This window comes from Rhinolophus ferrumequinum, chromosome 16 (genome assembly GCF_004115265.2).
Source record: "Rhinolophus ferrumequinum isolate MPI-CBG mRhiFer1 chromosome 16, mRhiFer1_v1.p, whole genome shotgun sequence".
Lineage (NCBI taxonomy): Eukaryota > Metazoa > Chordata > Mammalia > Chiroptera > Rhinolophidae > Rhinolophus > Rhinolophus ferrumequinum.
Genome location: NC_046299.1, coordinates 23,855,025 through 23,881,900, shown reverse-complemented (window position 1 = coordinate 23,881,900; position 26,876 = coordinate 23,855,025). Strand labels below are relative to the sequence as shown.

The 26,876-nt window shown below is 50.2% G+C and overlaps 1 protein-coding gene across 5 annotated transcripts in view; it reads left to right on the top strand.

Annotated features, from left to right (window-relative positions):
* The window catches only part of PAX2 (paired box 2), a 79,815-nt gene that overhangs the window by 34,437 nt on the left and 18,502 nt on the right, over window positions 1-26,876 (top strand). For 4 of the 5 annotated variants that reach the window (XM_033131430.1, XM_033131431.1, XM_033131428.1 and 1 more), the window contains 3 exons: window positions 110-229; window positions 23,285-23,460; window positions 25,705-25,831. In XM_033131430.1, the coding sequence (XP_032987321.1) occupies window positions 110-229; window positions 23,285-23,460; window positions 25,705-25,831 (423 nt within the window). Of the gene's footprint in view, window positions 1-109; window positions 230-5,778; window positions 5,848-23,284; window positions 23,461-25,704; window positions 25,832-26,876 lie in introns of all 5 variants that reach the window. The other variant, XM_033131427.1, reaches the window with a different exon arrangement.

Genomic DNA, 26,876 nt, shown 5'->3' with positions numbered 1-26,876 from the left:
CTTCCCATCCTTCCTTATTTCCTCTGCTTCTCTCTGCCCCCAGCCTTGGGGCTTTGACCTGTGATCACAACTGCTATCCTGATGGCATTTCCTCCTTACTCTCATCCAGTTCCTAGTACGGCCTCCCCTCCTGTTTCCAGCGCCTCCAATGATCCAGTGGGATCCTACTCCATCAACGGGATATTGGGGATCCCTCGCTCCAATGGCGAGAAGAGGAAACGTGATGAAGGTAGGGAGGAGGGAAGAGGCTTGGCTTCCCTGTGCATGCTTTGTCCTTGGACTCAGAGCTCCGGTTTCGGCCTGGCCTCGCAGCTGCTCTGCTATGAGATCAGTTTTAGTCGCAAAGCCCAGGTCCCCCCACTGCCCTGCTGGCTCCTGGAGAGAGGGAGGCAGGCTGCTGGTGGGGCCATCAGCTTCACCATCTGCTCTGTAGCCCCGACCGCCTTACCTTCCGCTGGGACTCACCCCCAATATCCCTGTGGGATGCCAGGAAGAGAAGCATGAACCATGTATCTTGGGAAGATTTTGGAGGTTCGGGGACATCTGGTCTCTGACCTGAGGATGAAAGGCCAACCTGCCTTGTCCTTACCTGATCCCAACCCATCAGGAGATAGGGGAGTGATGTCACAAGCAGCTGACCCTGGTGTCCTTTCTCTGTGACACGTGGACACCCATTAAAACCACTCAGGGAGCTGGACATGGGCCCCTCTTTGTGCTCCCTTATGGGAGGCTCCTCCCGGGCCTTCCCCTCGTTCCCTGTAATATCTCAATGTGCAGCCAGCTGTTAGGCAAAGAGGTAAAGAGAGAGGGGAGAGAAGTGGAGGAGGAGAGGGGAAAGGAAGTAAGAGAACAGAGTGGTAGCGATGAGCTTGGGAGAAGGTGTTTTTCAAACGTATGGCATTAGATGTCCCTTGGTGACCATTTGGTTCTCTTCTGATGCATGAGGCCAGGGTACAGGGCTGGCAGGCCCACACAAACAGAGACCCAGTGCCTGGAGCCTGCTTCCTGCCCCAAGCTCATGGTCTCTGCTGGAGAAGCAGGAATCTCCTGGTTTAGGGAGGGTGTATGATTTTAAGGGTATATACTATGAAATAGAGTCCTCTAAAGATAAGCATGAAGGGGGTGACTGTATATCCCATTAGCCCAGACGGTCCCAATTTATGCCTTTTGTCCCTGTATCTTAGCCAGTTAACATCTCCTTTTTCTCTCAAAAATGTCCTGTTTAGACAATAAAGTACATGATCATCCGAAGCCTAGATAAGCCCTTGATTGGGGCAGCTTTAGAGGGTAAGGAACAGAGAAAGGGAACAAAGCTGAGATTCCCTGGACCCAGGCTGAGGGAAAAAGAATGTGGAACCCTGGCCTCCAGTGGAAGGGACAGAGAGTAGGAGAGGCCTGGGCCTGGCAAGACAGTGATGACCTGGTGCTGGCCTCCTTCCAGAAGCCCTAATGGCCTCGTTTCACAGGGAAACAGCTTGTCTGGCTCTATTTCTCCTTCTTCCAAAATATCCAAACCCATTTGGCTGCCACGGCCTTTGCCACTCACTAAATTTCATTGTGGTTGTTTTGGCGGCAGCCCCTGATGGGCAGGGGGAGGCTGATTGAAAGGCCCTAAGTCCCAATTCTCCCTGGGGGTTTCCCACACTGAGGCCTTAGCCAAGCTTCCTGTCACCCTGAATGGTTTGGAAGATTTGGCCTCAAACCCTAAGGGTTTCTCTTTTAACTACCAGCCCCTGCATTTTTTTAGAGTGGGAGATGTCCAGGGGCTGAAGGGAGGCCACAGGACCCCCTTTCTACTCTTCCCCATTGGTCTGAGGTTGGGGACAAGAATGCCTTCTGATTCCTGAGCTACTGTGGGTCATGAAAGGAGGCTGGGCATAGGGACGCACTGGTGTGAGGCTGTGGCCCCCCCAGGTTGGGCCCAGCTGCTCCAGAACAGAGTGCTCTCCTCTCTAAGCAATTGATCCCATTCATTGTTTCAATTCAGTTCAGTTCAGTGAACCATTCTTAGACGTCATTCACAAGAAAGACTTCGTGCTGTTGGATCCCAAAGCAGAACAAGATATGATTCTTGTCCTTAAGGAGCTTACACTCTAGTGGGGTGTATAAAACATGGGAGCCCAGAGAGCAGAAAGGCCCATCAGATATCTGTGTTGTGGTGGAGGTCTGGGCTGCTGACCATGACGGCTTAGAGTGGGGAGGGAATAAACCCCAGGAAGGGCTGCTCTGTGAGGGGGGGCCTGAGGGATGGACGAGGGGCATGTTCAAAGACAATGGTGGTGTGAAGTTCTGGCTGATGGAGCCAGCCTTATGGCCAGAAGGTACTGTGATGAGAAAATGCAGGGGTGCTTTGGCTAGGATGAAAGGGCAGGAGGGCACGTCGTGGGAAGTCAGGCTAAGCAGATGGGTGAGGGTCACAGGAGATCAGGTCAAGACCGGACCATATAAAGAGTTTGGACTGTTTTCTGCAGGCATGAGTAGCCACTGAAAGTGTCTGAGCAGGAAGGGGGAAGGACGGCTGGGTTTGGAAAGATCATCCACTAGCAGGGAGATAGATGTCTCAGAAAGCAGTTGAAGTCTTCTAGGTGAGGGACAGTGGGGGTCTCTAAGTTTCCTCTTACTGCTGAAATACTTACTTCCTGGGCCTCGCCAGGCAGCAAGAAGGATCAGAGGCCTTACTTCAGTTTGGGAGGTGGGAGGGTTCTCTTGCCCTGGACTCCCCTCCTATTGACCAACCACAGACCAGATGATGCCGTCCTTTCCCTAGTAGAGGCCAGAGCCTATGAGGGAGGCCTGTTCTCTCTGACACCTCGTACCCACACCACACACACTTGATCCATCAGACCCAGGTGGGAAGGGAGAGGAAAAGAAAGGCAAGAGCAAAGGCAGACCTTTCACAGCCCATCCCCCTCCCCCACTCTGGGTGCCTCCAAGCAGCCAGGCCCAGTTTGCATTAGGGAGCAGCTCAGATGATTAAGAACAGGGGAGATAATTATGTGTCAAGATGATGTAGCCCAACTCTGCAGTCAGGCCAAGGTAGCACAGCAGCTGGCAGGCCGGTCGCAGGAGGCAGCCTCGGGCAGGGGCTGCAGAGACACCCAGGTATGTCCTTTAGCTACTGGGCCAGCACTGCAGACAAAGGAGAAAACTGGCGTGGGATACTGGGGGTGGGGGGAGGAAGGCGGGTGTTGGGATGGGAACAGGTGTATGTGTCCAGGGACCAGACCTCGAGGGGCACATCTCCTCCAGGAGAACCCTGATGCCCTCTGCCTGGCTGGCTTTCCTTTGGCCCCATGTACTGTGGCATCTACCTAGAAGTGTCATATCCCAAGGGCAAGCTGTGAGCCTCTGTGTCCTCAAGGAAGCCACTCCCGCTTCTGCCTTTGGGTACAGTTCAGCCTATTCTTCAGCTCTAACAATGTCATGGTGGTGGGCATTAGCGAGGACAGTCACTGCAGCGTGTGCGGCGTTATTGGAGACAATCTCAGCAGTAGTTATTGGTGTTCACAGTGATAATACCCAGAGCAGTATTGGCACTGGCACGCGGAATATGGACAGTGTTATTAGTATCTGCAGCAATCATATCTGTGGGGATATTAGTACAGGGCTGATCAGCTGTGACTCGGGGAAGAAAGGAACCTGACAGTGACTGTGAGCCAGCCTGAGATGCCGTCTCATGCCTTGGCCTTTGGAAATTATAGAAGAATCCCCAGACTTTCCTCTGAGAAATGTGCTAGTCAAGAAGCTTTGACCCCTAACTCCCAAGAGACCAGGAGCTCCCAGAATGAGACATGTAGGCAGACCAGGGATAAATGAGGAAGTTACGTCACAAAGCACCCGGAAGGCTGTCTGAGAGGGTAGACCCCCGTTCAGGACCCTGCTAAAACTTCATATCTTTTTGGCTACAAGTATGGGTGGGTGTAGTGGGGTCCTCTGAAGGGATAGTGCTTCCCTAAATGTTGCTTGCCCTTGCTTATATGGCTGGAGGATAGAGATGCTTGTGTTTTTTTTCAAGCTGAAAAACCAAAGTCCTTTGGCTTCACTTAAGTTGCTTTCGGCCGTGGCCCAAAGCACTGCTGCCCATTGGTGGTGTTGATACACAGAGCAATTACGTAACTTGTCCAAAAATCTAAATGAAGTCATATGGTCTGAGTCTGTTGATCTGCGGAAGGGAGGTGTGTTGGTCGCATCCTTTGATGTGTGAGATTGCAGGGGGCTGTGATTTTGCATTCCATTAATTAGGTGCACAATGAGTTGTGCAGTTGAGTGGTGCCAAACTGGTGCAGTTGTGCGTTTGCAGGCAGGGCAGGTTGCAAGGCTGCAAATGGCCGAGTCCTGCCTTCAATAGCTCCCTTCTGCTTTAGATGGAGCCATAACTGGAAGAAGTGGTTTATTTCCTCAGTTAGTCGCCCTCCTAGAGGTCCCCAAGTGTGTTGCTCAGGTTAGACTTGGAGCAAATAAGGGGACAAGACTGTGGAAATGAGTGGCACCTACCCTGTCCAGGAGCCCTGGCTTCAGGCAAGAGAAGGCTGCAGACCTCCATCAGGAAGGAGAATTCGGGTTGGGGGCCAGCAGGCAGTCCCTGGAGTACGGCATGAATGGGCAGCCTGGCCCAGTGCGGAAGAGTGTGGGCTCTGGAGTCAGACAGAGCCAGTTTTGAACTCTAGTGCCTTGGGCAAGTCACTTAACCTTCATCAGCTCCGTCTTCTCTGAAAAGTGGAGATCGTAACAGCACTCACTTCGCAGGGAGTGTGGAGAGCACTAGCAAGCTCACGGAGGTAGGGTGCTGAGCCAACTCTGTCTTGGAAGATGGGTTGCTGTGTGTCTGGGGCGGAAGGCCTAACTGGCAAGTTCATATTTTGCGGGAAAATGGAGTTGTGTCAGAAAGAAACTTATTTGGGCACAGGCTCCCTAATCTTGGTGTGGTCCCTTTTAAGTAGGGCAGCCGAGGGAAGCTGATTCTGGGATAAGCTACCCTGGAGGGCCAGGGCAGTGGGGGAAAGATGTCAACCTCCCATGTGTGATTGGGAGGACCTTGGGCCATCTCTGCTTGCTCATTTGCTCTGCAATTACCCAGTTGGGCCACATGTCCTTCCTTCGCATCTGCAAGCATTTTGGTTGCATGTAAATAAATATAAGACCCCCTTCTTCTCTAACATGGAGGCATCCTTCTATCTACTGCCGTGCATTTCCACTCCCAAGGGCAAGTTTATTTTTTACTTGGGAAATGTATGTTTGTTTACGGACACATGTAATTATTTGCATGGTTTATGAAAATGTGTGTATATGTGTGTTTTCTGCCATTCTGAGGTCTTTGGATGAAAGGGGATGTGGAATGCCATGCGTCGGGCAGGTATGCCGTCTTCTAGGTAGTGTATATACTTGAAGAAGTGATCAGATGTGAGCAGGTACATGTCCGCCAGTGCCCGTGAGCAGGGAGAACTGAAGCCAGGCCTGAGTGTGTTAGGGTCCATGGTCCTGAGGCACAGGTGTGTATATAGACTTTCGCCCAAAGGGCCCCGTAGGCATCACCCTGCACCCTGTTGGCAAATGGATGGACTGTACTGAACCTGCCTCCACGGGTGGCCTGGGCCCAAGGCGAGGGAGACTGAGGCTGGGAGCCCTTATGCCCTCAGGCTGTGTGGGAGTTGCCACTCAGAACCCTCACACGCCCTTTGAAGAGGAGCCTGGACTCCCAATCTTGGAGTCTTGCCCCCATCTTCTACCTGCCTGTCTTTCGGGATCTCTCAGTGTCTGTCTGTCTCTCATTTGCTCTAGTCGAGGTATACACTGATCCTGCCCACATTAGAGGAGGTGGAGGTTTGCATCTGGTCTGGACTTTAAGAGGTATGGGGGCCAGAGGGAACATGGTGTGGGGGTCAGGGGAAATAGCTGGGGGGTGGCGGTTAGAGACTATTCAGAGAGTGGGTTCCTAAGGGCCAGTGAGCAGAAAAGGAGGAGGTGGCTCAGGCTTCCAATGCGAAACCAGGAGGCTAACAAGAGTCTCAGAGCCTGAATCACTTCCACCATGGGCCACTGCTGGGTTTGGGGGCCGAGGCCCCGTGGCATGGAGGGTCAGGCACTCAGTGGAAGGGGGCACTTTTTCCAGCTCTTGGAAAAACAAAGAGTAGATCGGGTAGTAAAACAAAAGCAAAGGAGACCTGGAAGCACCTGACAGCCCTAATTCATCACGGCCCAAGTTTTTTCCTGTGTTCCCATTATATTTGTTTGTAAAAGTGGAAATCAATTTTGAAGGTAATTTTCTGGAAAGAATGGAAGGGAGGTGGGAGGGCCGGATAAGGCAGAGATGGTAAAAGGAAAAATTTAGGCCAGGCACAGCCCAGGGGCAGCTCTTGGCAAGGTGAAAGAAAATTGCATATTCAATCTCCATCCATGAATCTCCCTCACTGCTGCCCGCCTCCTGCTTGAAAACAATGAAGGCTTTTTCCCAACGCTGGGTAGGGCCTTGGTATCAGCCTCACTTTAACTTCAGGGTCATTAATTCCCTGATTATTGAAGGAGAAGAGAGGGTTACAGCATCGTCAATTCCAAAGGCACCCCCCCCATGTGATCAGGCCCTGGCTGGGGTGCAGTGGGGAGGGGGGCAGCTAGGGTGGGGTGAGGTGTTGTTTCAGAAGAGCAAAAAGGGTGGGGAGGGACGAAATGGAGAGCCAACTGGACTGGGGGAAGGAAACCAGGAGGAGGGTGGAAGAAGGCAGTCATTACTGCATACCTCCGTTGTGTTGTTATTGCAAATTAAAAGTAGCATGTTCCACTCCACAGCTATCTTTGGGGAGGGAGGGGCACTGAGGGAGGTGGGGGATCTTATCATTGCTTCTTCAGCAGACCAGCCGTGGTGTCACCGTGTGAGGTGACATTTGAATTTACAATTCCGCTGAGAAAAGCCATTAATTCACAAATTAACATTTCTCCCTCTCCCTCTCTCTTTAACACTCTCTCCCTCTCTCACATGGATGTGCAAGCAATTGAAAAGACAAAGGAAATAGCCTTAAGGAAGAGACTTTACTGCTAGTCTGTCTGTGCTGAGATTGCTCCCCCTGCTTCCAGATAGATAAACCAATTACCTGAGCAGCTCTGCTCCTGGCCGCCCGGGATCGCCTCCTTTTGTAGGCTGCATCCATGCTGGATTACACACGGTGTATCTCATTAATGTAAACCAGGCATGCCCTGGTCACCAGTCTCTCTTCCCCGCTCTCTTTCTGGAGAGGAATTGGGAGCAGTGCCGATGTCAGAAAAAGGAGGACCCCAGGGTAGAGAGGTTGCCCCGGCCCCACTGCCAGGCCTGGGGACTTGGGGCACAGCCTGCGGTCCCGGAGGAGGCTGATGGAGGAAGTCTGCAGGTGAGGGCTCCCTGGTAGGTTTGCATGGGCAGACATTTAGAGACAGAGAGGAGCTGGAGACTGACTCTCTCAGGCCCACAGCCTGCCTGTCCTCTGTGACTTTTTGGTCCAGATGCAGGGGGCTGGCAGAAGCAGAGAGGGATCTGAGTGCTGCCTGCATGGGAAGAGCTTAGGGAGGTTTCGCTGAGTACACACCATTTTAGTGGGACAGGATTCAGCCCGAAGGACCTGGGAGGGGTGCCATGGAGGGCCCAGAAGACACAGTGAGGTTGTACCATGTTGGGTAAATAGAACGAGGTTGCACTGATTCTAGCACTTGGGCACCGTTCTATCTGTTCACTACCTAATCCTTACACACACACACACACACACACACACACACACATAGCCATCCGATTCCCTTCTTAGAGAACCGCCACCCAGGAGTATGGACCTGGGGTCACATGCCCTCAGACCTCTGAAGTGAGCTCACATCTCGGGCCGGGAATCGCAGAGCCTCTTTTTGCTTTCCCTCTCCTCCAGGCCCTGGCCAGGCTCTGTAAGAAGACATATTGGCAAAGGGAAGCCGAGCAGAGTTTGAGTTTCTCTAAGGAGAGGTGCTCTGTGGGTTATTGCTAGAATTATATGATTTCTCGCATACCGGACTGCCCCTCATGAGGCAGGTCCTATGAAAGCTCAGAAACTAAGTCCACAGGAAGGCCATCATCTGTCTAGACAAGTGCCTGAGTTTAACTACATTAACAAAGCTCAACCTATGTTCATTTTCCAACAAACTTTCAAACTCTGGCTAATGTCCACTCCAGTCCGAGAAAGAGCTAAGGTTCAAAGGTCAGCATTTGCTAAGACACCAAAAAAAATCCACTTATGAACACACATTCATTGTCATGATTATATCTTCCCAGTAACCTGGGAAATCAGACCGTTCATACTGAGGGGAGAATTTTTCTATCTTAGTTGGATCGCATATTTTAGCCAAACTCTGGGCAGTGTTGGCAGTGAGCCTGTTAAACACTGACCGTGTCGTTATGCAGAGGTAGGTGTAGTTTAATGTCAATGTTTTATGAAGACCTTTCCTTTGGGCCCTGTGTATACGTGGATTTACTTTTTTCTGTGGGGAAGGACCAGGGGTTAGCCATGGCAGTGGGTAGCTGACATGGGGGCATGAATTTGTCCATAAATCCCTGCGTTTATACCAGAGACGATAGCTAAATCATTAACCATCTCAGGTTCCCAGGCAGTTCGTGCTGTTGTGGATAAAGAGTTATATTTGCTTGTATGAAGAAATATGTTGTGATTTAGCACAAAATAATTTTTTTTTTTTTCATGAAGTGCCCAAAAGTCAGAATAGATAGTCGACCCCATGGCCCAGGAGAGACGTACAGAGTTGCCCTAGAGGGGGCTGTGTGTGCCCCTCTACCGCTGGAAATTGGGGTGGGTGTAGCACAGTATTACAACTTTCTCAGCAAAGGCCTCAGGTCCTCCTCCCCACCGTGTCCATACGCGCCTGTGCACCTGTGTGCATACCATCTTGTCACACTACGTCTCCAATCCTAGTCTTCCACTTGGCAACTACTTTCTAGCCCTGCAGGTAGGCATCGTTCTCCTTCCCCCACCCGGCAAGGGCACCAAGCGAGAAATCCGCTGCCTCAGCACTGCCCTTCTCCCCCAAGTGCAGGCCATGGACAGGAGGGAGGAGCCAGGCTCTGAGGCTGTCCCCCAGGCCCTGCTGCTGCTTGTGGACTGGCCTCCCTGGGCACCTCCTCCTCTGCAGGCCAGCAGGCAGCTGAGAAGGGCAGGGGCATGGGGGACCCCTCAGGGAAAGGGTTTGGAGAGAAGGGAGGCTGGGGAGACCCAGGATTGCTGCCTACCAGGGGACCGGGTCTCAGCAGCCTCTCTGACCATTGTGGCTACACAAGGAGCCCTAGAGCCCAGGGAAGGACCCTTCCCCTGCCTGCCTTCCCCAGGGCCGTGGTGGCTGGAGGGCTCTCCATGACCCTCCCCATTTTGCCCCTTGGGGGTAGAAAGGCAAGGAGGGTTGGGAAAGAGTTGGGGGAGGGCTGGGAGACAGCGCGAGCCTCAGAGCTGAGTTGCAGCAGAGCCAGTAATTCAAACCATCCTGACCCTTCAGTGAACCCGAACCTGCTGACCTTGACAGCACTAGACAAGGGAGGCCTCACAAACCTCCACCTTCCTGGAGGCCCTCCCTTTCTTGGAGCCCTGTAGCCCAGCCTCCAGGTGTCTTCTAATTTGGCCATCCCCGGGAAATGTCAGCATCCCTCCCTCCCGGAGGCACCTGCCTCACTGCAGCACCCTTTGTGCTCATCTCCACCCGGAGACGAGTGCGTGGGCATCTCACAGGGGCCTTTCCAGGGTCAGCGGAGGCTTTCTCCTTTAAACAGAGCTTGTACATCTTGCCCATGCTCGTCCTGCCCCAGGCTTCACCTTTTTCAGTACTGGCTATAGAATGTGTGTGTGTGTGTGTGTGTGTGCACGCACGCGTGTGTGCATATTTGCACGTGTGTGTGTGTGTGTGTGTGTGTGTGTGGTCTGAGTGCACACAGGGGCTGGGATAAAATGTGATCGAGACACAGCAGAGGAGGGAAGGAAGAAAAGCCTAAGGAAAACTGCCCCAGCAACCTGCATTAAAGTAAATGTAGTTTATGAAGTTTATGCTTTCCTCCCAGGGAGAGCTGGATTCTATCCAACAGCCTCCCAGAGCCTGCCAAATGGCTCCTGAAGCAGTAAGTGTGCAGGCAGGAGCGTGGGCAAGCCAGTGACAGAGGGAGAGATGCATGGACACATGTGTGCTTACCTACATACACACACGTGTGCGCGGGCACGCACCCCCCCCCCTCTCTGTCTCTCTCTCTCTCTCTTTCTCTCTCTCTCTCTCTCTCTCTTTCACTGGCTCACACAGATCTCCCTAGGCCCCACAGACTTCGAAGACTAGGATGGAGGGATGCAGACAGTGTGGTAGGAGTGACTCCAGGAGCTTCCGTTTCCCTCCCGCTTCCCTTCCCACCCCTACCCCCATCTCCTTTGGCAGTGTGGCCAACCCAGACACGTGGGCAGTGTGGACACCTGGTGGACTGTTGGTGTGGTAAGCTGGGCCGAGGGCAGTGTGGACCACTGGGGCAACAAGCTTGTGGAAGCACTCTGGGTGAGGGGCAGTATGGGTGGTCTTGGGGTGTGAGGTCTAGGGAATAAAAGACGTCAGGATGTGGTCTGCCAGAAACCTGCCTTTTTTCTTAGGCTGGGGATCCATTTTTCTCTGGCACCTTGGACTAGACCGAGTAGATACCTTACAACTACTGCTGGACTCTCTTAAGGAGAAACAATAAGAGACAGTATTTTTCTTTCCTGGAAATTCAAAAGAAATAAATGGTTGACAACGTTAGGATATGGGAGCTCTTAGAGGGACTTATAAGCAAGCTGGAATATCTGCCTTTCTAGATTTTTCTTCATGTGCGCAGCACATGGATGCATGTGTGTGTGTACCAATAATACGTAAATGGGCAAGGATCCTTGACTTTAGAGGAAAGGGTTGTATGGAGGAGAGAAATGGCTGGAGAGGGCAGTAAGATGTAGCAAAGGCCTTTACTCAGGCCTGTCAGGTGGGCAACGTCCGGTCTCCTGCCCCTGTGCTTCCGAGACCCGCCTTCGCTGGGGATGGGCAGTGGGAGAACTTGGTCTCCCGCCTCTTCCTGGGAACTTCTTGTCCCTTTTCAAGTTCTGCTGGGACAGAGGAGGGCAACAGAGTTAGAGGTATCCGAAGGCAGAGATTGGAGAGAAGAAGAGAACAGAAGGGAAAGTGAAGGACGGGCAGATATTGCCGACTGTGGAGGCTACTCTGGGAAGCCAGGAGACGCTCGGCATGGAGGGCAGCTGCAACTGGCCAGGGATGGCTTTTGACCTTTTTCTTCCCTTCTCTCTCCTTTCCCCTCTTTTCCTTCCCCTCCTTATCCCTCCCTTCTTCCCTCCACACATCTTTATTGGTTCCGGTAATAGCGTTGATTTACATGCCAGGCAAAGCCTTGCTACACACACAAAAAGAAAACCCCAGCCTTGGCGGTGTGGCAGTGTCAGCTCTCGCTGTTGTTCGACAGTGTAAAATTAAATTAATAAAGCCCCCAACACAGGAAAACATAACAGGAAATTAATGGCCTTTACTGTCGCTCTGATGCAGTCATTTGCAACCCTGCTTTCCGCACCAAAGACTTCATAAATGCAAGCAGTTTCTCTAAACAAGCATACTTAGAGCGGCCTGGTATGTAATTTTTCGTCTTGCTTGTGTTCTCTGAGTTAACAAAGCCCCCTTTCCTTCTGGCTCCAGAGAGGTTTCTAACTGGTTCTGGCCCCAGCTGGAGTCCAGGACCTTGCAGAAGGCTCCAGCCCATCCCTGAGAGCTCACAGAGGGCTGAAGGAGGACTCAGGTCCTACACAGACAGACCCTCAGCCAGCCCTCCTTCCTCACCAGCGGCCAGTGAGCCTGGAGCCCCAGCCTCTGCCAGCAGGCCAGCAGGAAGACACTGCGCATGCTCTCAGGCGGGAAAGTTGATCACTCTGGGGAATTCACCTAAACCCACCCACTGCTCACTCCTCCCCTCTCTCTGTGCATCTGTCTTGTCTCCACTACCTGTTTGCTCCCTTGCCGGTGTGTTGCCTCTGGCCTCCCCTCCTCCTCCCTCCTCTGTACTTGCTCATCCGCCTTGTACTTCTTCCAGTATGGGTTGCACACACTCAGGCTGGTCGTGGCAGTGGGTGCCCATGCCCTTCTTTCCTAGGTAACCTAGGGGTTCGGGAGGAGGGTGGGAGCTAACATTCAAAACAGGGAAAGTAACTGTACTGGTATAATTCTCTGGGGTTCTAGGGCTCCCCCATACTTCCCTCTTCTTTCCTGGTTGGTTAGGAACTACGAGGGCCCTAAATGATTTTTCAACCTATCACTCTGTCCTTGGGAAGATTTCCTATAAACCATTTCAGATTGCTGAAAGTCTATGATTTTGCTTTGGCGTGTAAATAGGTGAACTATTGAGAAAACTTACATTTACTTCTCTGGGGATATTTGTATCACTGTGGGCCCCAGTGTCCACTGTGTTAGAAGGTATGATGGGAGCAAAGACCCAGGACGTGGAGCTCAAGAAACTTACAATATTACATTTGAATTATTATTATTATTTTATTTATTTTATTTATTTATTTTTTTTGGCAGCCATGTCAGACTCAAACTCATATTGAGTTCGTGGTCAACTAAAACCTTGAGATATTTTTCACATCAATTGCTATCAAGCCAGGTCTACCCCGTTCTGCACTTGTGTGATTGATTTTTCAAAACCTAAACATAGGGTATTCCATTTCATCTCGTTGGTTTGGCTCTTAATTCCACCTGATTAAAATCATAAGCATATCTTCTCTATCACCGTTCTAGTAGATTTTTAAAAGAGTTATTTTCCTTTAAAGTGAAGGAGAGCCGCATGGCCCACCAGTGGAGACCTCCTTCCTGGTTGCGATACATGAATGCTTTAGGTACTACTGAGTCCAGCAGCCATAACCATGTCACTTTTCTTCATATTGTCCATAAAGTTAGGAAGGAGATTCTTTGTGAATTGTTAACATTCACTACATTCACAGCATTTCTTTAATCAATCGATAAAAAAAAATCCAGTTTAAGTCGGTATGCAGATTGAGTGCCTACTGTGTATGAAGCATGGCAGGACTGATTTACAAAGGTAAATAGGACACAATACTTGACCTCATGAAGCTTCTAATCTAGTAGGAAGATAGATGTGCACATCATTATACAAGCGGAATGTGATAGGTGCTATGATCAAGTTATAAAATGCCATGATGAATGTTTCTGTTTTTGTTTTTTTTTAAAAAGGGCAGTTGCTTCCAACCAGGGGCCTTGAAGTCTTAGTGGGGATGGCATTTATCTAAGCATTGATCTCTAGTTAATGTGACGTGACTTATTCTTGGTGACTACACGCAGGCTCCAGGGTATCACCATTTTCTTTTCTAGTGCCCATAAATTATAATAATTTCTTCTAGAAGATTTCCAGACCTTACCATTAAATTTATTAGAGTGTTATTTGCGTAAGCTTACCTTTTTTTGCAAGGCAGGATAGCACTGGGCTTTGTCACTGCCTCACCTTTTCATTATGACTTCTCAAGGATTATCAACAAAAATCTTAGGATCCTATTTACCTTTGTCCCTAGGGTCCTGCTATATGACTTATCTGGACCTAGGAAAGTGAACTCAAATGGTTAGGAGTACCTGCCTGCCCCTTCCCGACCTGGGCAGCCTCTGCTGGTCCCATTTTGAAGATTCTTTTCTTTGGTGGACAAGACAAAGGCAAGCTGGAGGTTGGAGAAGTTCCGCCTTCTCTCTTTTCTCTCAGTATTATATCCTCTTCCCCAGCACTGAGCCTACACCTGCCTTCGTTTTTGTTCTTTCTCCAAAGAGAGCTACCAAGGCCCTTTTTTGTTGTCTCAGCTTTTGTCTTCCTGACAGGCTCATGCTACTCTTATACCCACCCTTGGTTATGGTCTCCTCCTTCCATCGGTTTTGTGTCCTTCACCAGAGGAAAACAAATGTTTTTGTCTGATAAAAAGTGCGATATATGCTCATTATAAAATATTTGGAAGATACAGTAAATTTTTTTAAAATTCGCCCATAATCTCATCACTGAGACATAACCACTGTTGGCATTTGGTATGTTCTTTTACAGTCTTTTTTGTCTATGCATGTATAATTTTATACATATAATTTTTTATCAAGATTGGAATGATATTGTATATACAGCTTGTCTTGCTATTTTCACTTAACATTATATAGGACCATTTTCACATATCATTAAATATTCTTTGAAAACATGATTTTTTAATGGCCGCATAATCTTCCACTGTTCGGTGTACATGTCCTTTTAAAATCTAGGCTCATCATATTTTAAAGCTTATTCGTGTGCAACAACAATGATTTTCCTTAAATGTCCTCTCTTTCCACCCCTCCCCCACGCTTCCTCTCTTCACTTTGTCAGGTTGATTCTTTGAGCTTGTAGAGGAGGAATTTCATTTTTAGAGCATCCTATCTTTCTGGAATTATGTTCCCTTCTAGAATCTCTTGCCATGGGATCACACAACCATTCCTTCCCTTAACACATAGCAGTTTGCTTTCCTCAATTCGGATTCTGTCCAGTGCCCCTTGCTTTGCTACTGTCAACTCTGGACATGGTTGCTTTCTCCTCATCACTTCCCTTTTATCAGTTTTTCTATCTTGGTCAAAGTTAAGCAATTTGAAATAATGGAAACGGCTCTGTGAGAACCTCTGTTCCCATCCTAACAATGACTAGCTGTGTGACATGGAGAAATTACTTAACCTTTCCGGGCCTCTTTGTTTTTTTAATCTCTAAGAGGGAATGGATTAAGTGATCGCTATACTTTCCAGCTGTAAAATGTGATGACACTCACTCCAGAAGAGCAATTTCCTTTGTTGCTTCTTTTTCCTTTTAAAAGGTAAAACATTGAGTAAGGCAAGTTAAGAGTTTATTAGTCTTTGCGTTTGCAGTCCTATTCAACAAATCAGCCAACATTTTTTTATCACCTACTATGTGTCATACCCAATGTTAGGCTTAGAAGGATGAAAGAGGTGGGTCCCTGCCTTCAAAATGGGCATGATAATAGAAGCTCCCTGCTTAAATTCTTGTGAAAATTAAATGAGTTAATATATGTAAAATTCTTAGATAGGCGCCTAATATATAGTAAGCACTTAATGTTAGCTGCTGTTATTGTAAGGATGTACATTAAGCAGAGTGTCTGGCACCATAATAGAAACTGGATCGATTTTAGTTATTATTATTATTTCTACAATAGAGGTTTGGATAGATGGCTATTGGAATACAGAGAAAGGAGAAATTAGTAATGCTGAGGGAGGAACCAGCAAGCCTCTAGTGTACATCTGAGGAAACTCAATCCAGAAAAGCTCAAGGGACTTGGCCAAGGTCATATGGCACGTGAGCAACAAAACTAGGATTTCAACCCAGGAGATAGTACTAACAGTCCAGCATTTAAGTTAGGGTCACGATGCAGTTGGTGCCCACAGAGGCACAGGAAGCTAGTCATGCCAGTGCCCACCTTTCACCCTGTCGTGAACTCATGGAGTGCTTGAAGCTGGGCTTGGTCTAGGAGAGCCCCTTGCTCATGGGTTGCCAGGGCTGAAAGGCTGACCAGAACCTTGTTTTGGGGCCAGATTTCCAAGGGCTTCTTCGTAGCCTCCTCTTCAGCTCGTCTTGGGGTTCCTGGCCAGGGCAGTCTCACAGATCGTCCAGTTTAAGGATGGGAGGTCATGGGGTATGTCAGCCCAGCTCCTTAGACAGTGTTTCCGCCAGCATGGTCTCCAGCCCAGCCTCTTCCTAGCACATTGCAGCACCTGCTTTCCTCCTCCCTCCTCCATTTCCTATCTATTTCTCCTTTCCATCATGCTTCCCCTCACCCTCTCTTCCTCACTTCTTTCCTCTCCCCTCCCCCTTTCCTGTCTCCTGCCCTTCTCTCCTCATTCCCTCACACTCTTTCCCCTTCTTTTCTACTTCCCTCTCCCCTCCTCCCCACCCCCTCCCCATTCCATGAATCCTTTCTCTTCTTCAGTCTGGAATCAGCCCCATTCCTGGTCCCAAACCTCACTCCCTGTTCTCAATCAGATGGGAGGGCCAGGGTGGCAGCCCAGACCTCCTCCATCCTGCCGCCGTGGGGGTGGGGCTGGGGCTGCACAGGCGGGCTGCCCTGAATGACAAGCGGAGATATTGATCGCATTCTGAACTCAGCCCAGCCGATAGAAGGTAATTAATGACTCCATTTGCCTCAGTACCGAGGAGAACAATTGAGTTTGAAACTGCAACAACTGGCAGCTGGGGAGACTGGGGGGACAGCCTGGGTGTGAACCCCTCAGAAGGGGAAAGGGGTGTTAGAGGAGCTAAGGAGGAGAGAGAGGGGGGCAGAGGCCATAGGTCGAAATGGTATGGAGCAAACATTTACACAGAGCCCCCAACCCCAACCACAGCTGACCCCTCCTGCTCCCCCCAACCCCCCAGAGGCCTGACGCCCATCACCCACTGCTCCCACTTCCTCCACGCTTTTCTCTTTTCTTCCTGTATCACTTTTTCAGGTCATTTTCTGTCTGTGGATGAAATAAGACTTACTTTCCCCCAGCTTCCTGTCAGCTACGCGATCCTGCACATGCTTTTAACTCTCCCTGAGCTTGTTTCCTCTGTGGTAAAATTGAACTAATGGTATCTCTGTTGCATGTGTTCTGTAAGGATTAGAGAGAGTGTGTGTAAAGCATCTCAAGCCTCCCTAGTACATAGTTAGTGCTCAATATACGATGATAATGACAATCTTTGACAAAGAAGGCAAATTTGATAGAGTGGAGACCGCTTTGGAGTCAGACATCCCTGAGTTCAAATATCCGGTCTTTGCTACTTACTAGTTGGATGATATTGAACAAATAATTTTGCCTCTCATCTGAAAAATGAGAATAATAATAATAATAATTTTGTAAATTTGAATGGATTTAATTAGCTTATGCAAAAGCCCTAATATCGTCAGTTTCCCCACAAACAGGTAAATATTTGTATTTGGGTTTATAAAACTGAAGTTAGTAAGTTTTTTTTACGATACTTTTAAAAAGTCCCCTCAAATGCCTCATTCCTACTTCCTGGGTTTTGGTGGGCGGCTCCTGCACATTCCATCTTGGTTTTGTAGACTTTGATGACCTTGGCACTTTCTGACCAAGGAATGGCATTATTTCATTCTGTCTATTACCATCACCCCCACCTACCTTTTGGTCAGTGCAGGAGAATTTCTCTTGCCCCTCGCAGGTCCCGGCTTTGGAATTTGGGCAGAAATATCCACACATGAAGAGGACAGAACACTTCTATTTTGTCCTTATCCCTAGCTCTCCTCCTTTAAAAACATGGCGTTCAGTGACTTCCCACTCTCCAAGCTACTGAGACCTCACTGGGCAGCCTCATTTGTGATTGGCCATAGAGAGGGTCTAGTCTGGGGTCAGAGAAGTGGAAGGTAGAGCTCTGCTCCAGAGAAGCCCAGGAATCAATAGATGGGGAGTGACAAGGCTAAATGAATGAGGAGATCAGATCTTTTTATTGAGGAGTAAAAGACATTTTTATTAATGATTCTAGAAGTAGTACGTGCTTTTTGTACAAAGCCTGGATGATATGAAAAAACTTAGATGAGAAGAAAATAATTTGCTCATGATCAGGAACTAACCACTGTTACCATGTGGGTGGCTCTCCTGCCAGTCAAGATGGTCTTTGGTTTTGCAGCTGTCTTCATTTGCATGGAGATTGGGGCCCTGCTGCTGGAGCCCATGCTCAGGATGTTGGCTGGGCAGGCAGCTGCTGCTGCTCATTGGTTTAGTCCACGACTGATTACAGGATACGTTCCTTGTGCCAGGCTCCCTGGTGGATATGTCCTTGAGCTAGCCACTTCTCCTCATTTAATCTGCAGCTCATTTACTCCAAGCCTCAGTTTTCTCACCAGTAAAAAAGGGATTATAATCCCCACCCAAATAACCTAAGGTTTTTGAAAGCTTTTTATTAACTGCTAAACAAATATGAAGCAATTAGAGGGGAAGACAATATGAACCTTTGTTCCCCTTGAAAGAGTAATGTATGTCAAAGTTTTAACTCAGCAGTTTGTTTAATTTAATTTATTTGTATCTGCTTCATTCCATGCTGTAGTGGACAAAGCTTTTGGAATGGGCTCCAGTCCTTAGAGTCTAGTACCTAGTTGTGTGACCTTGAACTTGTCACCTCCCCTCCTCCACCTCATTGCCCACCCCACTAGTTTTCATTACTGTAAAATGAAGACTTCAGACCAGGTGTCCTCTAAACACTCTGGGCAGTCAGTTCAGGGGCTGCAGCATCAGTATAGGGAGAGGTGCAAGGCAGAGAAATGGGGATGCTGGAAACCATGGCTCAGATGGGGCCAAGTGGCGCTCAGCTGGGACCCTGTGTTTGGCACCCAAGCAGCAGAGTGAAATGATGTAGGGGGCAGGTCTGGAATCAGAAAGACCTGAATTGAAATCCTGACTGTCATTTACCAGCTGCGTGGCCTTGGATAAGCTACTTACTTTCTCTTTCCTCAGTTTCCTCATCTTTAAAATAGGGATCCTAAATCAGTATTTACCTCCCAGGGTTGTTGGGGGCAGGATTTAAAAAGAGCTGTACAAAGTACAGCAGGGGCATGTAATAAGCTCTCAGTACTGTGAGCTGCTAATGAATGGATGGAGGCTGGGGACAGCAGGAAAACAAGGCTGTACTCTCCACATATGGAGACCAACTAGCACACGGTTCGCTCCTTGCTCTGTGCAGTCTTATTAAACCTACAGAACCACATTTTCCAACCTCAGTAGAAAAACGTGGCCTGAAAGTAGGAAAGGATATTGGAAATTAGAATTGTTCCAGAAAGCCCAGGGCATATGACCACCATACTCCAGCCTCTTCCTGGAGGCTTGACAAGGAGTGGGCTTCTTATCCCATCAAGGTGAAGGCCAAGGGTCTCCTCTGATCGTTTAAGAAAGGTGTTCCCTGCAACCAGCTCCCACCACAGGCAAATAGGCCTGTTTTATCCCAACCCTGCTCTCTCTGACTGGAGCCTTGGTGTGGGGGGTCCAATGCAAAGGTCACCTGGACGTTGTTCTCAAGCAACCTCTCCCATCCGCTTTGGATGGCAGTTCTGAACTCCAAGGTTAAGTTCTGCTCTTAACTGGGAACACAATATTCTCTGTCCCTTCGGTAGAGGCACTATAGGTGGGCAGGATGGTATTGATGAGAAAAGGAAGGGCTTCCTGTGGACCAGAGTCAATGCTTCCAGAAGCTGACAAGCAGTGGGGGTGAGTGAAGAGGGGCTTAGGTCTACCCAGGGGCCCTCTGTGGGTCTTCCCATGTCCTCTGATAGCTAGGGATGCATGGGACTTGCTTGACAAGTGAATGGGTGTCCTGGGATGCCAAGCCGTCAGGGGGCCAGTCCAGAGACCTCCTGCCTGGGGTCTGGCTTTGAATGCTCCCCAGAAAGCCTCATTCATTCATTCATTGAGTACCATCTGTATGCCCAGCTCTGTGCCTGGCTCTGGGGCCCCGGAGATGCATCTGTCATGGTCCCTGCCCACAAGGAGCTCGCGAGGGGAAGATGTATCCAATTACTCACACACTTTCCTTCCCTGCTCACTCAGAAGCCTCGATGAAGTCCTGCTTCTGCCTCCTCCTCTAACAAAAGCCTTTCAGGGGGTGTCACAAGCGCAGTTTCTACTACCCTCTGCCTGTCACCTCTGAGACTCCACCCTTGGGAAATCCCACTCTGAGCTCTCTCTCCACTGTCCTGAGGAGGTCCCTCCAAGGGGTTGGCACTGTCAACCACTTCATTTTTTCTTTCTTTTGTTCTGTGTTCTCTTGTCTTTTCTGATCTCCTCTGCTCTCATCTCCTTTTCCTCCTCCAAACCCACCCCCATCCAGACTCTGGGCTGCCCTCCTTAGCTGGATACCCAGGCTTCCGGGGAAGCAGAGCCAGCTGGTTTTATTCTTGTGGCAAGTGCTCTCTCTCTAGCCAATGCTGCCCTGGGCTCCTAGCATGGAAATCTTCTTCCCTTCCTTCCTCTTGCTTTCTGCCCTTCCTCAGGCGTCTCCCAACCTCCTTTCCTCACTCCTTTCCCACCCTTCCTCCTTACCTTCATTCCTCTCTTCCTTCTCTAGCTGAAGGAATTGTGCCATCTGGTCCTCTGGATAGAGCCTGGGAGAGCCCATGGGCCCGTTGGCTGATTTGGGAGGCCTGCCGCCCTGTCCCCCCATCATGTCACTGGCCCTCTCCTTGCCCTGTGGTTCTTCTCCCTGTTCTCCCAGAACTTTCTTTTGTGCTCCTTCACCATTCATCATTACTGCCACCTTTCCCGCCTCCTTATCACCTTCTTTCTCCTTTGGGAGTTCCCTCAAGCTTCCCTACCCTCTCTGGGGTTTCTCTGCATGCTTTCATCACACCCATTTGCTTTGGCTGCTCCTCTAGCACCTTCTTTCTCTTCTTCTCCCCCACCCCCTTCCTTCTCTTTTCCCCTTTGCCCGCCTCCCACTGCCACCTCTTCCAGTAGCAGGGTTCCTTTTGCCTTTCCTTCCTCCCACCCTGTTTCTCTCCATTGCCGCCTCTGTAACCTGTCTTATCACCAGGGCCTGAGTATACCGAAAAATAAATAAATAAAAAGGTCAGTGCGTGGAGGGAGCAGCAATAACCCCTAAAACAGTACTATCAGTGGAACATGATTGATCAATTGAATTCCATAGCGGCTGAAAAATGTGGGATTAAGTAGTGTATTATACGCACAATGAGTTGAGGCATGATGTTCATTTCAAGTTCATTTCGCCGGCCTCTGCCACCAGATCAGGCAATCAATAGGGGCAGCAGATATCATATATCACCTCTCTGCGGGCTGGGGGAGAGAGCACCATAATCTCTCGCAAATTTAGAGTGACAGATTTGTCAAGATCTGAAGGGCCCCTGAATAATGAAGGAAAAGAGACTCCTCCAGCCAGTGACCTGAGGACAAAGCTTCAGTTCAGCCCCTACGCGTGCACGCGCGCACACACACACACACACACACACACACACACACACACAGGCTGAGCCAAGTCACACACCGGCATATACACAAATCTATGCAGAGGTATGGTATGAGTCTCGCCACACATGCCTACACCCGGGTACATAATACGTGTGTGAGCACACACTCACAGATAAATGCACACTTTACTCCCCAGAACCCACTGGTGACACTACAATAACCACACGCAAGGACACTCACTGCCTTTCTCCACCCTGACAGCAGGGCTTCCCAGAAGCTAGGAGGAATCCAGCAAGAGAGAATTAGACACAATGAAACGGGCAAATAGATATAAGGGGTGGAACCGAGATGATGGCAATCCTTGAAAGAGAAGAAAGCACAGGAGAAACGTGGGAGACGTGGGCGCCTGCCCCCCGTGTAATCACACACATCTGTTCAGAAAAGTTCTTTGTCTATCACTTATACGTACCCAGACACTTACTTATCTGGATGTTTATGTGTGTGGAAATGTATCTACACAGAGAATACTCACACAAAAGGGAAAAATAAATATGCCACACCCTAACTCAAACTCATATGGGGAGATGCGTATGTCACTCATATGGAGTGGTTCAGACAGAAAATCACTGCAGAGGCTTACACAGAAAAATACACACCCACCGAGTTTTGTGTCCATAGGAACAGAGAGAACAGAAATACCATTGAGGCTGTCCCCGTGTCTCTCTCTGTCCTCCTCAGACTTGATCTGATTTTCATTTCCTCTCTTCTCTCTCTCTCTCACTCCTCTCTCTCCTCTCTCTCTCCTCACTCTCTCTCTCTCTCTTCTCTCTCCTCTCTCTTCTCTCCTCTCCTCGCTCTCCTTCTCTCCTCTTCATCTCCTCTCTCTCTCTCTCTCTCTCTCTCCCTCTCCTCTCTCTCTCTCTCTCTCTCTCTCTCACACACACACACACACACACACACACACACACACACGCACACTACTTTCTTTGCTTCCCCCCCTCCCCAGACTACAGTGAAGGGAAGACAAGAGGTCCCATTAGAAAAGCAGACCCCCGTGCTTCGTCTGATAGGCCAGCAAGAGAGGATGGCTGCAGGTTGAGGTTAATCAATATGTAATATTTTCTATGGTCTCCCGAATGATACTGTATGGTGTTACTGTATATAATGCAATATTGATTATATCATATCGTATAATCACCTATAAACTGATATATATAACAGTTACAGAGAAACACTCTAGGCATGAGCTGGCCCCAGGCCTAAGCCTCCCCAGCTGGTCTTGGCCAAGCTGTGTCTAGGAAGGACCCACCCAGCTTGGTCCAGGGGAGTTGTGGCGGAGGGGTTCAGTGAGAGGTGGCAGGCCCACTGTATAGTATGAAACTACAGTGGACCCAATGCAGAAGAGCAGGGCTGGGGTGGGAGGGGAACAGAATGGTGAGAGAGACTGGTTAGGGCAGGACGTGGACAGGATTGGCCTGCAGCCCAGGGAGGGGCACTAGTGTGGCACCCCCATGGCCTTTCCTTCATGGAGCAAGTCTCAGCTCCCTATGGAGAACTGCGGGAGGACCCAGGTGGCTGAGGAACTGGCCTCTGATCGAGGCCTAGCCGGAGTCCAGGCCAGGCACAGAGGCTGAGTGGGTGGCCTGGGCACGACAGCATCCACAAAGACACTGTCTTCAGTCTCTGCCCAAGTTAGCATTTTACTGCTCACCTGCCACCTGCTGTCCTCCTGCTCTGGTCTCAGTCCTGGCCTAATGCAAACAGAATGCCTCAGCTTGACTTCAAGTCCCTCCTCCCTTGGTGGTGAAGTTAATTACTTCACTCAGTCTCCCTGTTACACTCAGCCTCGGAGATTTGATGATTTTCCACCCTTGGAGTCAGTGGAACTGAAATTCATCTCAGAGCCAAGTTCAATTCTCCACAGGCTGGGTAATACCGATCTGAGACACCCAGCTCCTCCCCCAGGCTGACCCAGGCCAGGGGACAGAAGGGGTGCAGGGGAGATGGCCCCTGGGAGCCCCTCCGGCTCTACCTCTGTCTAGTCCTTCTGCCCCCCGCCGTCCATGCTGGGACAACTTCCCTGTCTCTTCCTAGGTCTTTCAGAGACTCTGGCTTCATCAGCCAGATCTCTGAGGCATGGCCAGCTCCTGGGCCAGCCCCTCTAGCCTCAAAGCTGGGGGTAAGGTGTCCTAGCAGAGGTGCAAAGCCCTAGGGATCAAGCCAGGGCACCCCCTCTTTGCCCACTGCACTACTCTGTGCCTCTGCTGGCCTACACTGATGCCCCGAGTGTCCATGTGTCCTCCAGATGTGTCCGAGGGCTCAGTCCCCAATGGAGACTCCCAGAGTGGCGTGGACAGTTTGCGGAAGCACTTGCGAGCTGACACCTTCACCCAGCAGCAGCTGGAAGCTTTGGATCGGGTCTTTGAGCGTCCTTCCTACCCTGACGTCTTCCAGGCATCAGAGCACATCAAATCAGAACAGGTGAGGAAGGCGCTTTCTGCGTGCAGAAGTAGAAAGGAATTGGGTAGAACAGGCCTCTGGAGAATGTGCACAGCCATCGGCCATGTGTACACCCAGCATTGCATGTGCTGCATATGGGTATACCGTGTGTGGGCCGTGTGAATAGGCTCATATAGGACATGATAGTAGTTAGGACAAATCATTATGATATGTGGTAGCTGGAAATGGTGAGTTCTTAGTTCGAGTATGGCCCTGGGTGAGTCTTATCCCTTTCAGAGCTTCAGTTTTCCTGTCTATAGACTAAAGGGCTAAGATGTATGATCTAACAGGTCTCCTCTGGTCCTGACATTCCCTGCTTCTGCCATAGAGTACTGGGAAATGTCCTCTTGCCTAAATGCCCCCCAGGGTCCTACAGAAAGTCTGTGCAAGCCTGTGGCACTCTTCTTGCCCAGCTGTCTGCCTCTTGCTCCCAGCTGTACAAAGTGACCCCAGGCCGGCTGACTGCCTACCTCTTGGACCCAATACTGGCATTTATTGAGTCCTACAGATGCAGAACAGTTCAGAACACACAGCATGGGACGTATCCCACAGCACATTTCTACACTATGCAGCATAGAAACACATCTCCTAACTCCTCACCTTTACCCCAGTGCACATGTTTACACATCACCACCACCCGCCTGCCCCCCCCCACAGCCCGTAGTACTCACAGCATTCTCCCCAGACCACCAGCTCAGCACCTTCCAGCATTCACCTCTACCCTCACCTCAGTGTAGCCTGCAGTGCATGTGCTCAAACACAGGAGCACACCCCCATTCCTCCTAGATCTATGGCCTAGGCCAGGCCCACAGCCGCAGCACCACACACTGCTTGCACCTGCACCCGCACACACACACGTGCATACATGCAAGCGCGTGCATGCACACACAAGCACACACACGCCAGCACAGCTACCCTGGCTCCACACAGCACAGTTCGGCTCTAGGACTCCAACAGCTCTCAGCTACTCGCCTTTCTCCCCGCCCGTCCTTTTATCCCATAAGCTGTTTGTCTTCATAAAACAAAAATCAAAAGTCTTTTTAAGGTGCCCTGAGCCATAAACCAACAAAGGAGGAGCTGGCTGAGGCGGGCGGCTCGGTGCACCCTCCCCGAGTCCCCGGCTGTATTACAATGAATAACCTTTATTTACTTTCATTAGACTATTAAACACCAGCACAGTCATTTTTCCCCCTGAAACTCGGAGCAGGGCCCATAAAGCAAATCCGAAGCCTAATTGAGTTCATTTTAATTTCTCTCCGATCACAGCGAATTACTCTGGTGATAAATCAGGGGGCAGCTTCACCCCCAGTAGAAGGCCTAATTTGCAGCTAATTACAAAACTGATTTCTACAGGAAGATCAATACAAGAAGGAATTGGAAATGACGAGGCAATCCCGTCCAGCCAGGGAGGGGAGGGGGTTCTCTGGGGGGGCCAGGAAGCGGAAGGGAAAAAAACGGACCCGAAAGAGCAGAAAATCAGTTTTAATTTAACGTAATATTAATCAGAGCAACTTTTCCTGCTTTGTGCAGGCTCCTGGCCTGCCCAGCTCTGGGGTCTGGCTTGGCGGTGGCTGCAATAAAAAGGCAATTACCCGAGTGTTTCGGGCAGGACACCCTTTCAGAGTCAATGACTGGCCCCCTCCCACCCTTCTGTTAGCCATGTGGACTCTCCCCCTCCCCAATTTCATACCCCAGTGCACAGGCAGAGAGCAAGGGGCCTGTGGGGCTGTCTTTGTTTGTTTTTAAAAAAGGGGCGCCAGCACCCTTTCAGCTGGCCCAGCAGTGCCAGGCTGGAGGCCCCACTAGGCCCTCCCCCCAGCTACTGCTTTTGCCATCATGTCATGGTCGCCCCTCCTCCTCAGGGTTCCCCACCCCAGGGGGACCTTAAAACTCCCCTTGCCTCTCGGCAGTGGGATCCTCACTGCTACACTCCACTCTTGGGGCTTCTTAGGCAGGAACTGTTACAGAAATGTACAGGGTGCTGGATAACCACTGATAAAGTATAGGCTGCACCTCAGCTTCACAGGTCAGGTCTACCCCCACCCACACAAAACTCTGCATCGTCTGTGGAGCCCGCCCCTCCCACTCTCCCCTCCCTCTGCCTGGCCATCTCCTTCCACCCCATCTGGGAGGGCTCCTCGGTCCTCCTCCCCATCTGCACACTGAGCCCTTTCTCCGTGTGTGCGCGCATCAATAGAGAGCTGTCGCTTTTCTCTCTCCTCCCAGGGGAACGAGTACTCCCTCCCAGCCCTGACCCCTGGGCTTGATGAAGTCAAATCGAGTCTATCTGCGTCCACCAACCCCGAGCTGGGCAGCAACGTGTCAGGCACGCAGACATACCCCGTTGTGACCGGTAAGGGGGCTTCCAGGAGGGTGGGGGCACAGCTTTCAATGCAGGTGCCTCAGCCCATGCCATCTGGGGCCCAGTGTGACAAGTGGGCCCCCCTGCCATGATATCTGCAGAGAGAGTGAGCCTCCAAAAACCAGGGTGCTTCCCAAATAGATGTGTACAGATGTGAGCAGGAAAAATTGCGGTCAGGGTCTCTGTGTACTTCAGCCTAGAAAGGGGGTTATTGCTGGCTCTTTTTGCCCAGCAAAAATCCTCTTGCCTCTCTCTTTGCATTTTTTTCTTGCCTCCATCAAGGCCCAGAATTGTAAGCCTGTTGCTAGGACTTGTTGTGAGAGAACGCAGAGGGTAAATAGGCCAGAATGGCAAGAACAGAGCATGAGTGCCCAGTGTCCAGCCTCCATGCCCTTGTTTCCTCAAGACAGCTGGGAACCTGCTTTCCTTCCCTTCTGGGCAGCTTGGGTCGCTGTGGCTTTGGGCTTCAGGACATGTCATCCAGCTCTGTGGTTATAGATAAGTACAATGATCCCAGCCCTTCTGCTTCCCAGAAAAATCAGAGCCCAAGACTTGATTTTAAGGCCAGGCAGGGTCCGGCCTGTCCCACAGTCAAACAGGGGGAGGGGGCACCTAATCCAGGTGCTCCCATGGATTAGGAGCAGCAGAGGCAGCTAGAGTGGAAGAACGCCGAGGTGTGGCTCAGTGAAGAGCCCAGTCGATGAAGCTCTAGGCCTCAGATCTGCCGGCTGTGGAAGGCGCCTGGCACTGCAGAAGGGTTTCCAGGCCAGGAAAGTGCCCAAGTGGGAGAGACACACATTGAGGTGTTATTAAAATTCACCTAATTATTCTAGAGACACTAAAGCCAATGTGCCGTTTGTTCCTTGGGAGACAGAATGATTGAGAAGGGTCTCGGTGGGGATTGGGAGACACTGAGGCGTTACCTGCAGAGCAAGGCAAGCGGAGGCGGCCTAGGGACCTGGCAGCAGGCTGCAAGCAGCTAGCATCACAGCCAGTGGCGAAGACTGGCAGCAGACCTGGCCTCGCTGTAGGATAG